General features: G+C 39.2%; 1 protein-coding gene across 8 annotated transcripts; it reads left to right on the forward strand.

The window, feature by feature from the left end:
- The first annotated feature begins 75 nt into the window (after nucleotides 1–75).
- st8sia5 (ST8 alpha-N-acetyl-neuraminide alpha-2,8-sialyltransferase 5) lies at nucleotides 76–16,121 on the forward strand. 8 transcript variants are annotated; one of them, XM_032539616.1, is made up of 9 exons: nucleotides 76–817; nucleotides 5,957–6,064; nucleotides 6,403–6,489; nucleotides 9,311–9,403; nucleotides 11,393–11,551; nucleotides 12,342–12,486; nucleotides 12,629–12,741; nucleotides 13,556–13,648; nucleotides 13,777–16,121. In XM_032539616.1, exons 1-9 carry the CDS (start codon nucleotides 672–674, stop codon nucleotides 14,237–14,239), a joined length of 1,407 nt encoding a protein of 468 aa, XP_032395507.1. In that variant the 5' UTR covers nucleotides 76–671; the 3' UTR covers nucleotides 14,240–16,121. The 8 variants fall into 8 exon arrangements, with proteins under 8 accessions (XP_032395507.1, XP_032395508.1, XP_032395509.1 ...); XM_032539617.1 differs by having other exon boundaries at nucleotides 78–817; nucleotides 11,465–11,551; XM_032539618.1 differs by lacking the exon at nucleotides 6,403–6,489 and adding an exon at nucleotides 7,425–7,430 and having other exon boundaries at nucleotides 78–817.
- The last annotated feature ends 239 nt before the right edge of the window (nucleotides 16,122–16,360 follow it).

Genomic DNA, 16,360 nt, shown 5'->3' on the forward strand with positions numbered 1-16,360 from the left:
TATATTTTCCGACCACGGGTGCATCCTTGTAAAGGACACCATGACCTTGGGTCTCGGTGAGTGAGGAGCATCTGAATTAAACGCAGTGCGCCCCCGGCTGGCTGTAAAAAGGCGCACCCTCCTCCTTTTACATTTCAGTCACGGAGCTTTGCTCAGATTTGAGATGAAGCATGGAGGATGTGTTTTTTTTATGCCGCATGCTCGCATCAGTAGCCTAATTTAAATAGGCTACAATAAATTCACGCTTGTCATCGACGCTTTTGCTTTATCTGATACCACATTTGGAGGTTCATTTTTAGATCCATTACCTTTGGAGCGCGTCATTTTGGATAATCTGCATTGCTTGCATCCGACCGAGTGACTGCACCTCGTCGAAGGACGTTTTATGCTTTTACACCCGTCCGTTTGCACAATAGACTCTAGCCTGAATATAGCCAATAATAATTATTTTTGGCTGACTTGGACACAGAGTTAATGATCTGCAATTAATGTCACAGCTGGCGATACATTGCGATGCTTATCATCCAACAGCAATGATTCTGCAGTACGAGAGCAGTATAGCCTAGGAAGGTGATGGACAATGTCCTGTCCAGCGGGTACACGACCCCTGCGCTCCTGGTCCTGAATGCAGCGGAGAGAGACACCTAACCGGGTGTCACCGTCAACCCTGGATGCTGCGCCGAAGAATGGGATACGCCGACCCATCGTCGGGTAAAGATATACTCGGCAATAGATCCCTTTGTTTTATATTCCTTTGCGCATTTGGACTCGTCACACTATTGCAACAAATTCTCTACGGAAAAAACTACATTAAGAGGTAAGTGTCTCTGTTCAGTCGCCATTAACAAGTCAATTAGAGTGCAGGCCTTGCTGTCTATATATAGGCTACACTTTAAGGATAACATCCAGCTTTCAAAAGCATGCATTCATAGACGTTTTGTGTGAGGCTTATTGTCCAGTTTTTAACCCTCATGTTAACTGGATAATGAAAAATGACAAATTGTTAAATGGGGAGTAGTCTGGATGAACTACATGTCGGGAGGCATGGGGAAAACAAGCTTTTATGGCTGAAAAGAACAATCGCAATTAACCATCCATCTTTTTCCCAAATGGCATAGAAACAATTTCCATTGGATTTATTATTTTTTGATATTTTCTGAAAATGAAGCATATCATTCATGCCATACACAGTGCTCCAGCTGTGTATGGTAATGGTTTCCCTTTCTTTCTTTTTTTTCCCCAAAGATCTTTATTTGATTTTACGTTTCAGCCTTCTTGACTGGTCGTAGCCTACATCTTACAGAGGCATCAGATTATCATAATGCAACTGAAAACTATTGGAGCTGAAGATGATTACAGATATCAACAGGATAAGGATGATGTGTATTTCTTATTGGTCCCTGTGAAATAAATAATTTACCAGGCTGCACTCAGTGCACACGCAGCCACTGCAGAGCCATGTTTTATAATACCTCTGCAACAGTATTTGTCTCCCTGATATGGGTTCTTGAGCTGGTTGGAAGTCCACTTTTGCACTCATCATCTACCCCCATTTAAATACCAATTTATTAAATTCACATTCTGAGAAAAAATTTCAGTGTGAGACGTGCAGATGCTCAGAAGCTGGGATGTTTGATCTTAAGGTGGTTAAAGAAAATCTCACCAAATCTCACTTCAAACAAAAGAAACAATCTGAAAACTTTATCCCCACCTCCAGATGTTTGACAGACAGGACATATATGTTAACCTCAAAGCAAACATATATGTGCTGCAATCTGAACGCTACCCACAGCTAACCCCTCCCCTGCCACCCTGCGGTGCTGGTCTGATGATACTCAATGTGGATTCATGGCATCACCACCTCTGCGGTGAGATGCGTGAATTCGGACCCAACACACACCTTCCTTCGCCTGTGCCCCTCTAGGACAGAGAGAGAGAGGGGGGGGATGCCATACAACAGAAACCAGTAGACTCCTGCAGCGATTCATTTTGCTACAGTCTGTCTGCACACACACCTCAGTGCAAGTGGGGAAGAGAATGGCGGGAGATGCAAGAGTGAGAGGGAGTGAAATTGCTCTGTGTATGTGTGTGTGTGTGTGTGTGTGTGTGTGTGTGTGTGTGTGTGTGTGTGTGTGTGTGTGTGTGTGTGTGTGTGTGTGTGTGTGTGTGTGTGTGTGCGTGTGCGTGTGCGTGTGTGTGTGCGTCTGTGTGTGTGTGTGATGGAGAGAGAGAGAGGGAGAAGACGTCATCTTATGACATCTCTCCAAGTGTAAACAACCAGAAGTCACTGTTCACATGGGTTTGACCACACCCAGTCTCTTTTCCTACTAAACCAGTGCATGAGAACAAGGCAACAGGCTGTTTATCATGCGCTCTTGTGTTTCGGGGAAGAAAAAAAAACATCTTTGCAAATTACTAGAGAAATCTAATGGTAGCAGAGGAGATCTATGGGTGCTTGGATTGGGAGAAAGCTCAGGGAATAACATTTCGTCAATGTTACACCCGTCGATTGTACATTACCAAAGGGCAAAGGGCTGTCATATGAGGACACCCATTATAGTCAGACAAGTCATGAACATTGTTGTACTTGATAATTTTGGCCATTCAGTTTCCATAGAGTCACACATGGTGTCCCATGAATCAACTCGCTGCCGGCCTTCACTCACATAAAGATGAAGTAGCGGAGAATGTAGGATTGTAAAATGGCATTGCAGATTCAAAAGGGGAAGCTTATTAAATCACAGTGAATGACACACTTCTGCAAATGAAGGCATATTAACTTTCAACTCTATTTGACTTGAAGAGAGTGCTATCTAAAAATACTCTCAGCTACAAATAGCAGCAGCAAAGCCCCCAAGCTGCAGCAGGTTGGTTAGTAACCATCCAAAAATATGTGGCTTTGCAATTGCAACTAATGATTATCTTCACTGTCAGCTAATCTCTTGATAATTCTATATATATATAACAGAAAAAAAAGTTAAAAGTGCCTCTCAGCTTTCCAGAAGTCAAGACGACATTCTTGAATTTCTATTTTGTCTGACCAACAGTCCAAAACCAAAAAGAAACTAAATTTAGAACGATTTAAAACAAATAAAGGCAGAAAATTCTCAACGTTTTGTGAAGTGGAAACCAGCAAATCTTTAGCAATCTTGCTTAATAAATAACATAAAAAAATGACTATTATCAAAATTGTTGGCTTTAGAGTAAATACAGTCTAATGTTGTATGTGACTCTGTTTCTGAGCCCTTCGTGATGCATCCTTTGAGTTGTATCTCCGCAAATCTGAGAAGTTTCTGTGGTTCTTTTTTTTAGGGCCGTATATGAATATATTGATTCTAACGTATAGCAGCACATGGAACAGTAGTTAAAGCAAAAAAGAAAGAAGAAAGATATTGAGAGGAGCTCAAATCGGTTTTCATAAATTACAGCATTACATTTCCTATTTTGATGACAATAAGGACCCTTGGGCATAATAAATGGACATGAATGTGGCAATGTGCCAGGCCTACCCTAAAACCTTGCCAAGTCACAAAATCCAATAGTATAAAAGTCCTTCCTGCTGTCAAGTACCATTGACAACGCTCAAGGGCAGAAACAGACACATAAGTGCTGCAGAGCAACTTTGTTTGTCTGATGTATTGCTGAGATTACTGTCTGTCTCTGCTTGTAATTGAGTCGATGGGAGATAAATGGTTGAAAACACTGGATTGATCTGTGAGTCAGTGGTAGTCACATGAAATGGATTAGGGTTTGTTGGTAGCCACACAAGTGGAAATTATCAGTATTGTAGATGTGATATTGATCAAGTCAAGTTAAATAGGCATTTTGGGGATAATTCAGATTAATGGTATATAAGCAAGTAAATCATTCTGGTTTGATTAGCTTTTCTGTATAACAGATGTCCTCTTTTAGGGACACATCCTAAACCAGGGCTGATTTTTTTGTTACGCAGAGTTACAGAGTGTTATTGAGGTGTTGAAGTGGCACTCAGAGAAAGTGCCTCCATTTCAGTATTGACACGAGTCGCCAATGGTGAATGCTCGATCACATAATGTACTCAGAAAGGCTCTTCTGGTTCAGTTTCTCTGCTAAATTTGTTACACCATCCACAGAGCACTCTCAGAAATGAGTCACACATGAATACTTGCATAATAAGCAGTCGGTAATGGGAGAAGTTGTACACCCATTAACATTTGGATGTAAAATGTGAATTGTCTGTTCACGTATTAAAAAACGTCTAACCTTTCATAAGTTGAGCTGATTTTAAAGGATATTTAAAGACAAAAAATCCCATGAAAAGACCAAAACCAAAAATAATCCCAATCTGATATAATGTATTCCTTAGTGCCACAGGCCTCCATTGTGTCAAAAGAAATGCAAAACACAATTGCACTAGTTAACGCTTTGCTTCATTACAATCGTATGGTAGTATAGTACACCATCCTGTGCTGTAAATACTAGCCAACGCACACAATCTGTGGCTTAAACTAGTCCCAAACAAATACACAAGTTACATCTATTTAACTGGTGTTTAATATGCAGTACAGTGTCCAGCTGTTTTAGGAAATTACGGAGCCCTTTTTTAAAGAATAGAAGTATATGTCTTATAGGAACCAATAGGCATGGGGCTGAGAGCCACAGACAGGCTGGAGAGCTCAGAAAGTATTTAGAAACCAAGTTATGCATTGTTGGTTTTGATCTTTTTATGTGATTTCTTGACAGCAACAAAAATAGAATATTGCAAGGTATATCCTTAAATACACAATATATATTTTTGAAGCCTTGATATTGTTTCCCTTGTTCTCCCGTAAGGAGACTAAACCCAAAAAGATTACTGAAAACAGGCTCTGAACATACTGATGCCCCTTATCTCAAAGATTTGTTGGAATCCAACAAGATTAATATTACAGTAAGTATGAGTGCTTTATAAACAACCTGCACCAAATGGCCTCCTCTGATAAATTCACTGTCATGGTTATAGAGAAAACTGATACAACATAGGCTAAAATATCCTATCTCTACTAAAAAACACTGCACTACATGTACGATACTACAGCCACAAATGCAAATTTGTAGTCTCCATGTCCAAGTTGAGATATTCCCCAAAGACATCACCGTTCAAAGTAATATGTGACTGAAAATATGGTATAAATCGTTGAATCTGTTGGCAAGTCTGTTGTTGGCATCTCTTCCTCAGCAGTAATTTGACATTCACAGCAATATTATGGGGCAGTGGTGGCCTAAGCGAGCTTGTGAACAGGAGGTCGTCGCTTCATATTAAATCTGGGGGGGGGGGGAGTTAAAGAGCCGCGCTTGTCCCTCCCTCATTACCACCACTGAGGCGCCCTTGAGCAAGGCCCTTAACCCTTTAATACCAGTGGAGCTGCTCAGTGGCCAGCAGATCAGACTGTGGTTGTGCTGGGCAGCTTCCAGGTATGAATGTGTTTGTGATCAGGGTGTTCCTGCAAAATAGAGACTTCCTCTCAGTGAACCTTTCCCTGAATAAATAAAGGTAAAAAGAATTAAAAAAAACTAAAAAAAGTGTTCCCCCTTAAATCATTGTGACTTCAACATATTGAACTAAAAGTATAACACTTCTCCTTGCCACTATTGCAGTGTGAATGTTTGAATCACACTCAGCATATTGGCAACAGCCCAGCATGTAAACCATGACGTCATTAAAAGAAATTCATTCTAACCATATTTAGTGCCATACTTTTACTTGTTTTTCTTGAGCCAAAAAGCTGGTCCCCTTAACGTGCGTGTGCGTGTGTGTGTGTGTGCGTGTGTGTGTGTGCGTGTGTGTGTGTGTGTGTGTGTGTGTGCGTGTGTGTGTGTGTTTGAGAGAGACTGTGCAAATTAGAGTTTTTTGAGTGAACACATTGGTTGGGTTGTATGGGTTTGACATTTGCACAGTAAGAACACTAAATCCCAAATAAACTCATTTTCTTACTAGTGCGCAACAGTTTAGCCGACTCAAAGGGGACGAGACAGGAAATTGGACCGGTCCCATTAATTTCTCGGATGATGGATCTCTGAAGCCTGCCAGAAATGGAAGGAAAAGGTACCTTTCCAGCGTGACTGACTGCACTACACCTCTGAGAAAGGGAGTGAGTGAGAGAGAGAAAGAGAGAGAGAGAGAGAGAGAGAGAGAGAGAGAGAGAGAGAAGAGAGAGAGAGAGAACAAGTTTAAAATACATGTGACGACCCAGCCCTGCATGTGTGGACTGGGCCGCTGTTACACACAGCAGTTTACTCAGATGCTTTAGAAAGAATAGAAGCTGCAGCACATGTACACTTTTTTTTGCTCTACTTGTTTTGAAATCTGCAGGTTGAGTAAGTTAGCAGGGGTGAACTTCAACACATATTTAATTCTAACTTAACCTGTCTGCATGTTGACAGATGTTTCCGTCAGAATTTTCAGCCAGATTCACAGATCTCCGTAATAGTCACACCCTGCCTAGCCGATATTAAGAAGAAAAAAAAAAGGTAGGCCAGTTTGAAGGCATTTTTAGTATTTTCACAGAAACCCAAGAATGCCTCTTTCTTTTTCATTACTCTGAAAGGTATAAACTCTCATATTTTTTCAGTGGTGGTTGCACTTCAGATTTGCTCTTGCATGTTGTCTGATCTCGTCCACCTCGACCTCAGATCCCCATCCCCCCCTTCAGAAGCTGGTTGAACCACGGTCTCCTGTTGATGTACTGGCTTCTCCTCGTACGCCTGTGTCCCATCCAGCACCCATCTCAGAATGCCTTGCCCTCCTCAATCTGTGTCTCATGTGTTCTGCACAGCTCTGTGTGTGTGTGCCATGTACATAGCGTGGCCACTTCTTCTGCTCCCCCTATCTCCCCTTCTCACATCTGCATTGTCTCTCTCTGCGACCTGGATTTACCCCCTTTTCCACTTTACTTTTCTTGTTACAATAAGACAGAAAGTTGCCAGATTTGTTTTTTGCCCCAAAAGGTCCAAATCCAAATTGCACGGAGCAGTAGATGTCAGTATATGTGGTAACATGCTGGTTAGTCTCATTCTGGATTGGTTTTGAACCAGCATTGTACGCTTAACCTAAGATGCCACATGAGATGAAAATTATCTCATCAAGTGAATTGCTCTCTCGCTTTTAGAACTACACAGAGAACACTTGCAAAGTTTTCAACATCTTAGCGCAAACAATCATTAATAGCCCTTTTCAGGTATTATAAAAAAACAGACGCTCCTCTCAGTAAACCCTCAGAAATACACTGCATCATCAGGTGGATGTAGACAACCAGTTTCATCGTTCCTCATTTGTACGATTTCATCCGAGCATCTTGTTCTTTTAATGCATCTCTCCATTGTAATGCTCGTTGTGTTTTTTTTAAATTAATTATGATACTTTTTTTTTCTTTTCTTTTTAAAACTTGCTTCATTTACCTCCACAGCCACAGGTAATATTCTGCAATATTACCCATCTTCCAAAACACCAGACTCCATCTACACACATCTACAGTATCTGATGTGACCAAAACCAACATTCATTCTTATAAATGCATTGCAATTGCTGGCATTTTGGTATTTAATCCTGTCATTCTCCGTCAAGCATTGACGTGGCACATGTAAATTTGAAAAATATATTAGGACATTTAAAGCATTCCAAGATTCAGATGTACCTCATAAGGCAAGTTTATTTCATAAGGGGTATATTTAAATCTATGACTACTGTAGATCTGATTTGATTAAAAGTTAAATAGAAAAGTATAATTATCTGTATGGATCAGCATCTCTGTTTATATAAAACAAGTTTATTTAAATTCTGCCAGAGGGAGCAGAGATGTGAGTTTTGTGGCCCTCTGCCCCAACAAAAAAAGAAAATTATAGATTAGGGCTATAGAGAGAAAACCTTGGGTGAAAGTATTGACAACGAGACAAAATCATTTGGCTGATGTAAAAACTTGAAGTACATTTGTCACATTTTAGTGTATTTTAATTGCCTCGTGCCTGTGTAGCAAAGATAAACAGTAAATTCCAACATTTTAAATGCCTTTTAAAGACTTTTTAAAGTTTATTTTGAAGTATTTATTTTGGTCACATTGTACTAAATAATTCATATTAGGCAGGCAGAAAAAGAACAATTCTTCCACTCTAAGAGTTCCCTGCCTCAGATAAATATTTACATGTATATGACAATTCTAAATATCTTACATCTCAAATATCTAACTTACTGATCTAACTGAACCACTTTATCAGCAAATAACTAATACACATCCATCTACTAAATGTTTCAGCAAAGTGCCCGTAATCCCGAATTTCCTCTGCCCAATATGATAAAAACACCGTTACACTAGTGGTTTCCTTCTTGTCCCCTTTAGACCTTCATCTTAACCATCCCCACCACGTCCCAAAACACAAATGCACAAATTTGATCCAGACTGCTTTTTGCATGTAAATACGAAGTTGTGCTGCAAGATATGAGGCATCAGTAAATGCACGTATAAATGGCAACTTATTGACACTTTCACTGCACTCACCACCATACTGAAGATATTATTTTTGTTTGGTTAATTTTGACATTCTAATGCAATGATTGTTTTAAATGTGTAAAATTGATTGATCAGATTCTTTAACTCCAGTTGAAAGTATGACATTTCAAAAAATCCTTTTGGTTATTGCTGCCATGCTCTGATAGGCTATTCAGTTTGCATGAACATCTGTGCATGCGTTCATGTGCACAATTGCATTAATTAGTCCAAATGTCATGGTATTTCCAGCACAATTGACATGCCGTATTACTTTTAAGCAGTTAATTAAATGTAAACGATATATTGTACTGCCTTACGCAAAATCACTCATACTCATATCCATCAGACACTGCACTGCTATCAAATCCACCATTTTAACAAGCTATGCAATGGAATAACCAATTTTGCTATTTCAGTCTGTTTCTCTTCTAAATTAATATACATCATAACCAATCAAATAAGTGAAAATATGAGAGGTAATATTTTTCTTCAATGAGTGTATCACATTGGTTTAGGCTAAGATGTAATAGAATCTGGTGCAAGTGTCTAGTAAATCGTAAGTTACAATCCTGTTTGTGACACCTATAATCAGTTGCATCACTTCTGTCATTTGTCATCCCACAATGCCACACTGATATTATTTCATGAAGACATTTTGAAGCAAATGTAAGCTATTTGTTTGTATTGTGTCTATTTAACACTGTTTGGTGTATTGCATTTTGTCTCCACAGTTTTTTGTTTGTTAATTCTGTTAATGCTCTTGTGTGTGGAGAGGTTTAGGCCGAGGATGACTGTGTCTATCCCTCTAGGTATCTGGAAACCTATGATGGCTCATATGAATACAACTCCACTGCATGCAGGGAGCTCAGACAGGAGATTATGGACGTCAAAGTCTTGACAATGTGAGTGTGCATTATGACGTAGTCCACACATGTGGTGGACAACTCTATTTAGAGTAACATCTTTTTTTCCCTTAGGTGACCCTCAAGTACCTATCGCCTGGTAGGTAGGGAGAAAATTCACCACCTGTTTTATTATCTATACATATACTTAAGTTACTAAATATCTTTCAAGTTTGAGGAAACAAATACGAACAAAAATGTCACTTTAATTGTAAAAAGCCCAACATATTGTCTGTGGGACCTCAAAAAGAAGGACAGCCTTTAAATTGTTTTCTGTGTTCAGAGAGAACTGTGAAAAAACTCTTTTAGCGTGTTGATTTTTGTAGAGAATATAGCAAGGCTGAGAGAGGACAGCCATGCTATCGGCTCTGTGAGCCTGGGCTTGGGCACAGTATCGCTTTGAGCTAAATGCTAATGTCAGAATGTTAACATGTTCACAATGACAACATGCTGATGTAAAACAGGTGTAGTGTTTAACATTCACTGTTTAAAGCTTTAGTGCTTTACTTTTTTATATTAATGAATGTCCATTACATTCAAGCCATTGCCAAATGAGTTGATACAAAGCTAAGACTATCAGCTCCACCGAACTCTCTTTCTGCATTTCTCAGTATGGTTATGTTCAGAAACTGGTGTCTTCTGGCAACTTTTCCACGCAGAAAATTGAGTGAAGATATTTTCCTCTTCTGAAGAGGCCATCATGTTTTCTTAATCCTTCGTGTCCTCCTCGGCTACATGCAACTGTTGGAGGAGGGCTGGGGCGCGATCACGGAAGGCTGGTACCATGTGGCTGCGCCAACAGTTTTGTTGTCATTACTTCCTCATGGGGAAAACAGAAACTATGCACTATAGCTTTAAGTTTAGCATTCTAAAATTAGCTACCTAGCACAAAACTCATAAAATCATTAGGATTGATCGTCTGACCGAATGATCCTCTGGGACTATGGTAGTCCACCCAAAATTAGTTGTGTTATTTCAGTGTTCAGACCAAAGTGGTGGACCACTGTCCTTCAATGCCATCCCTAGAGCTACGAACCAAAATACACACAATAAGAGACAATAGACATGTGCAAATATATGATTGGCAGTATAAATGATTTTGTTAACTTTCAAGTTACTCAGTTTAAAATGTTATCATTGTAGTTTTGAAATTATTGTGAATTACAGACCAAAAAAGAGATGTGTTGCCATTTCATTTCTAGAGTCTGGCAGGTCTTACTTTTGATATATATATATTTTCCATGACTCTGACAGTAGCATTTCAGCTAAATTTGGCCAAGATGAGTTGAATTTAAGTTGTGACCATGAATGGAATTGACGACTCTTGAGCCTATGAATAAGTTAATTTAACTTTTTAATCATTGTTAGGTGGTCAATTGACAGAGACTATGTTTATCTTCTAACCAGCAAACAGCAAGTTGCCCACTGCAAATCCCCACAATGTACAAAATAATTTGTGAGAACAACGTTTACAACACATGACATCCATTTTATTGCCAACATTTTGCAGCTGAAAGTTGTCACTCTCAACTTTCATTGTCAGTTGAACTGAAGCACACTATTAATAACACATTATCACATTATGGAGGAGATGAATGCCTCAGTGGGCGGGTTGTGCATAATGTAATTTGGGCAGCATATTTCCATAAAACATTGTCCAGTGACCTTTTGTGCGTGTCCCGCAGGCTCACAAACGCATTCTGAGCGCTCGATGAAGGGCCACGAGGCAGAGAAGAGCTGCTGTCACTCAAAGTAATGGTGCCACTCTGCCTCCCCAGAGCTAATCACATCGCCCAATCAACTCAAAGGAAATGTCAGTTCAAGGACAGCTATTTACAGATATGCTTGATGAAGCCACTGTCTTTGTATTAGGAAGTCTAGATCCAGTAATGTCAGTAGAGCCATTACAGAGTAACCACTGCAATTTTCTGCCCCCTTGTTTGTCTTTGTGAGTCGTTTTTATGTTTCTTCAATTTACTACCCTTATAGAAACATTAATCGGAAAATACATGGCCATGGGTATCCTTCCTCATTCCACAAGTCTCTCTGCCTGTCTGCCAGGGTGAAAACCTCAGACCTTTTTGAGCGATGGCGAAACCTGCAAGTGTGTAGATGGGAGCAGAATAAGGAGGAGACCAGCAACTTCAAGTAAGCATTGCTCCATCTCAATGTCTAGATTTTTTTTTTTAATCTTGTACATGATTTCATTACCCCTCTGTTTGCACACTGCACATTGTCTACTTTTCATTGTCTGTTTTTAAAAATGTATTTGGTGCTTTCAACCCATTTTTGAATTGGGTTCCTATACAGCTAAAAAAAACAACATACAAATTGATTTATCACTTTTAGATTTTCAAATTTTCTAAGAAATGATTATAAACAGGATCTTGAACCAAGGACATGTTTCAGAAGTTTGCCACATAGCTGTTGGAAGTGTCAGAGACTCCAGCTGTAAATCTGTGGATTTTCATATCTTCTATATCTGTGATTGATGTGGACAGCATTTTTTTCATGCAAGATTACCTCACCACACAGTCTTTTTTGATTTGTATGGAGTTTTATAACAGCTTGTTTATAAGAGATCAAACAAGTGAGTTAGACTCCTAACGGGTCCAATTCACCCCAAACATAAGCAGAGTCATTATGTAGGATAACGTGCTGTAGATTTCTTCATCTGTAATTGACTTTTAGACAAAATAAGTAATCTATATTTGTTCATACATAGCCCTTAAACATATTAAACAATTTTATGTGGTGCAATAACATTGCTTGATGGTAATTTCTGCATGTTGTCACCTTCATCCAACGTGAAAGCCCAGCTTGAGATCGGACAGAAAGAGAAAAAACATACATTCAAAGCAAAACAATTGTTTTATTTTGCAGTTGCTATAATCTATTACTATAATTACTTCTTCCTTTCTTCGGTTTCCTCCTGAAGGATGTCTCTGTCTCGCTGCTGTAATGCTCCTTCCTTTCTCTTCACCACCAAGAGGAACACTCCTGCAGGGACCAAGCTGAGGTACGAGGTGGACACCAGTGGTATTCTTCCCATCACGACTGAAGTCTTCAATATGTTCCCAGATGTGAGTTCATCCCCCGTTTACGAGAGCTTGCTATGTTACTGTAACATTGGTAGGATGCTACTAAACCTGGTGATACAATCTTTTTCATTTCGAGAGCACACAATGCTCTCTGAATTTAAAAATATATGTCTGTTTCATCCAGGACATGCCGTATTCCAAATCACAGTACAAGAAATGCGCTGTTGTTGGAAATGGCGGCATCATCAAGAACACCAAATGTGGGAAGGAAATTGACTCAGCAGATTTTGTTTTTAGGTATACAGGATATAATCATTCAGTGTTTGCGTTTGTTGCTACAAATACAAGTTGGTTTTATGCCAACAAAGCATGCAATCCCATAAAAAAGACCTATCCCTACATAGAACATTCTATATTACAGTTGGAATTTTGCCAGTGTAGTGTAAATAGTGTTATCTGTGATTGTACGTTATTGTACTGAATTAACAGTTAGTAAGCCCCACCGTCTTTAGTTACCGTGCTATGCCTATTAAGTCTTTTGTTCTTGCACAGTACAGTTTTCAATGTAAATGGCAGTGCTACCTATTGCAAATTTTAGTAATTTTGAAACCTTAATTTCAGACACAGAAAGACAAAAACAGGCTTCTTATTTCTGGCTGGCGATGGTCTGAAAAGAAATTGTTGCTGGCTAATTTTATCAGCGGTAGCTAGCAACTTAAGGAAGCTACTGTTAGCTCCATGAGACTGACAAAAACACTGTCACCATTCATTTCTTTAAAGTATCATCTCACTCGTTTTAAAATGGGAATAGTGTAAAAGGGTCCTAAATGTGCAATTGATGGCTGTACTACAGTACAGCTCCATGCCTCAACATGTGGAAAAAGGCTAGACAGGCTTTGGTTAAGGTTTCTAAGCTATGATTGGACAATTGCTGTTAAGGGGAGGGGTTTAGCAAACAGTTTGTTAAGTTTGATTTAGAACCCCAACTCACGATGACAACTATGATTAATTGTGCAGCTCAGCAGCATGCCAAGTTTTGTCAAGTGTCAAGTCAAATGAAATACATTCAGTCTCTTATAAGTGAACTTGTTCTTGTTTTTTTTTTCTCCAGGTGCAACATACCACCCATCAATGTAAAGTACTCAGCTGATGTTGGCACTAAAACAGATCTGGTGACAATAAATCCTAGCATTATTACTGAGAGGTACTGTAAATATGGGTCTGAGCAAGAAATCAGGCCTATCTCTCTCTTGCTCTCTCTCTCTCTCAATCTGTCTCTAGTCTCCTTCTATTTTGGCTTTTGTCATCTCATGTTTTTCACTTCCTTTGCAGATTTCAGAAGCTGGAGAAATGGAGGCGACCGTTTTACGAAGTCCTTCAAAATTACGAGAACTCTTCAGTGGTGCTTCCCGCCTTCTATAACACTCGCAACACCGATGTCTCCTTCAGAGTCAAGTACATGCTGGATGACTTTGACTCCCAGAGAGGCGTGTTCTTCTTCCACCCGCAGTACTTGCTCAACGTGCAGCGTTTCTGGGCGGTGCAGGGCGTCCGGGCCAAACGGGTCAGCAGCGGCTTGATGCTAGTGACCGCCGCCTTAGAGATGTGCGAGGAAGTCCACCTCTACGGTTTCTGGGCGTTCCCCATGAACCCCTCTGGCATCTTCATCACTCACCATTACTATGACAACGTCAAGCCACGGCCGGGCTTCCATGCAATGCCCCATGAAATTTTCAACTTCATTCACATGCATACTCGTGGGATCCTTAATGTACACACGGGGCAGTGCACGTGATCCCTCACTCCTCTGATTTAATGTGGTTAAACTTTTGTTTTTTTTAGTTTCAATCAGGTTTAGGCCTACATGTTGTGTTTTATTTCAGTCAACGAGACACGTCACCTTTCTCTCTATTCAAAGAGAGTTGGCCTCCAGAGCGGACACTTATTCCACGACACAGTGAAGGTTGCTTACTTTCATTGCCAATACACTTCTCTTTTTTCTTTTCTTTTTTTTAACAATGTTTTGATTTCATACCTCTCTTTTCGATGTGTACCTTGATATACTTTAAGCCAATCAAATCACAATGGTCATCTCCGACCATAGGATGCTTGTTTTTAATGTGAAAAGTGGTCTTCATAGTGATGTTGTTTCTGTGAAGTTTTCTAGTGGCTCTGCTGTACAGAGGTGTTGTTTTCTACCCAATGTTGCACAGATATTTATGCTAAAATGGGTCGCAGTGGGTGTTTTTTTGCCCCCTCATTCCTCCTGTCTTCTCTCCTTATCTTGGACACTCTGTGGGTGTGGCAGCTTTTAATGTTTGTGTAAAATAAAAACCTGGACCTTGATATTAAGATAATATTTGAAAAAATGAAAATGAAAAAAGATTGTAACATTCATTTGTCTACTTTTGTAATCTATTTCTTATTCACCTGATTCACTGGGTTAATATTTAAAAAAAATGCTATTGAAACGGCGGTTTTCAGTGGCCTACTTTCTCCCATCTAAAAATATCCTCTGGTATATCTGGTGAAAAAAGGGTGTATGAGAAGAGGCGAGGAGGGTTTTTTCCCTTTTCTTTTTTTGGCTTGTCATGGTTTTGGACAAAAGCCAGATAAATATTTTGAAATGACACCACCTCAGCAAAACGTTTTCAAGGCCGTCTTATTTGTAAAGCAACATAGTACTCATAGTACTGTTGAGCCACCCAGCCTCTCGTTTCCTCTCATGTCTTAAGCCATGCTGCCTTATAAGATATCAAGCCCCTCTATATGATATGCAATGCACACATGTGTTTTGCTTATCTACAAATACAGTACATTAACATCAAACTAAATCTTAATTTGTCTCTTGAATCAAAGGACATTTGGGACTCTAAGGTATAGAAATTCATGTGCGTTTCTTATCTTATATTCTATTGGAATTAGCAATGTTCATGTAAAATCTAGTCATAATCATGTAACACTCTGCATGACTTTACTCTATACTTGGCTTTGTGTGTGCCTGCTTCAATGATCACTGAAATATGTTTACACGTAAGCCTCCACTGGAGCTCACAGTGCTTTTGGAGATATGTACATGAACCTTTTCACAGAAAAAATGAATGGATACATTGAAATGTATAATAGTAGATGCAGTTTTCATTGATTAAAGATGCACGAAGGAAGATGGTTGCTGCCCTTTGTGAAGTGCTAAGACATTTTTATTATCACCTTCCCCTTTGAACTGTGAAGATTCAGTTTGCAAGCATCGTGCATTCAAGCACTGGAAAGCTGTGTAGGTTTTTACCGTTTACTTTTGTACATGGCAAAGGTTTTTAAGAGACTGTAAAATAATATTTTGTCATTCTTCTGTTCACGCTCTGCTGTGCACTTTTCCATTTCATTTCTTTTGTATTTGATGGACATCAATGCTAATATAATATTGTTTCTTTCATCATTTATACAGACGATTTGTGTGTTTATTAAGAGATATGAGTGCAGCAAAAATGAACACCAAAAATGTTTTGGCGTGACCACTAAATTGTTGCACAGACAAAACTGAATCAAGAATGGAAAAGGATTAGAACTGGTCTGTGTACTGAACAGATGTAATATATAACACAGTACCTCTTAACTGACTCTGGATCATTCTTTTGAATGATAATGTGTTTGTAAATAAACTTGTTTGGATTTTCTCACTTATGTTTTATGGATTATTTATTGTTGTGTGTGTGTATTATTAGAGTGAGTGGGGCTAGCATAAAAGCACACTGCAGTAACTGAACTCATTTTATATATTAATTACATATACCATACTTCTAGGATGAAGTTGGGATAAATAAGTATGCTTATTACTAAAGTCAAGTAAGTAATAATTAGTCACTAGATCAACCAATAGACCTATTCTTTTGGACTGGACTTGAACCCCAACTTCCTG

Source organism: Etheostoma spectabile, chromosome 16 (genome assembly GCF_008692095.1).
Source record: "Etheostoma spectabile isolate EspeVRDwgs_2016 chromosome 16, UIUC_Espe_1.0, whole genome shotgun sequence".
NCBI lineage: Eukaryota > Metazoa > Chordata > Actinopteri > Perciformes > Percidae > Etheostoma > Etheostoma spectabile.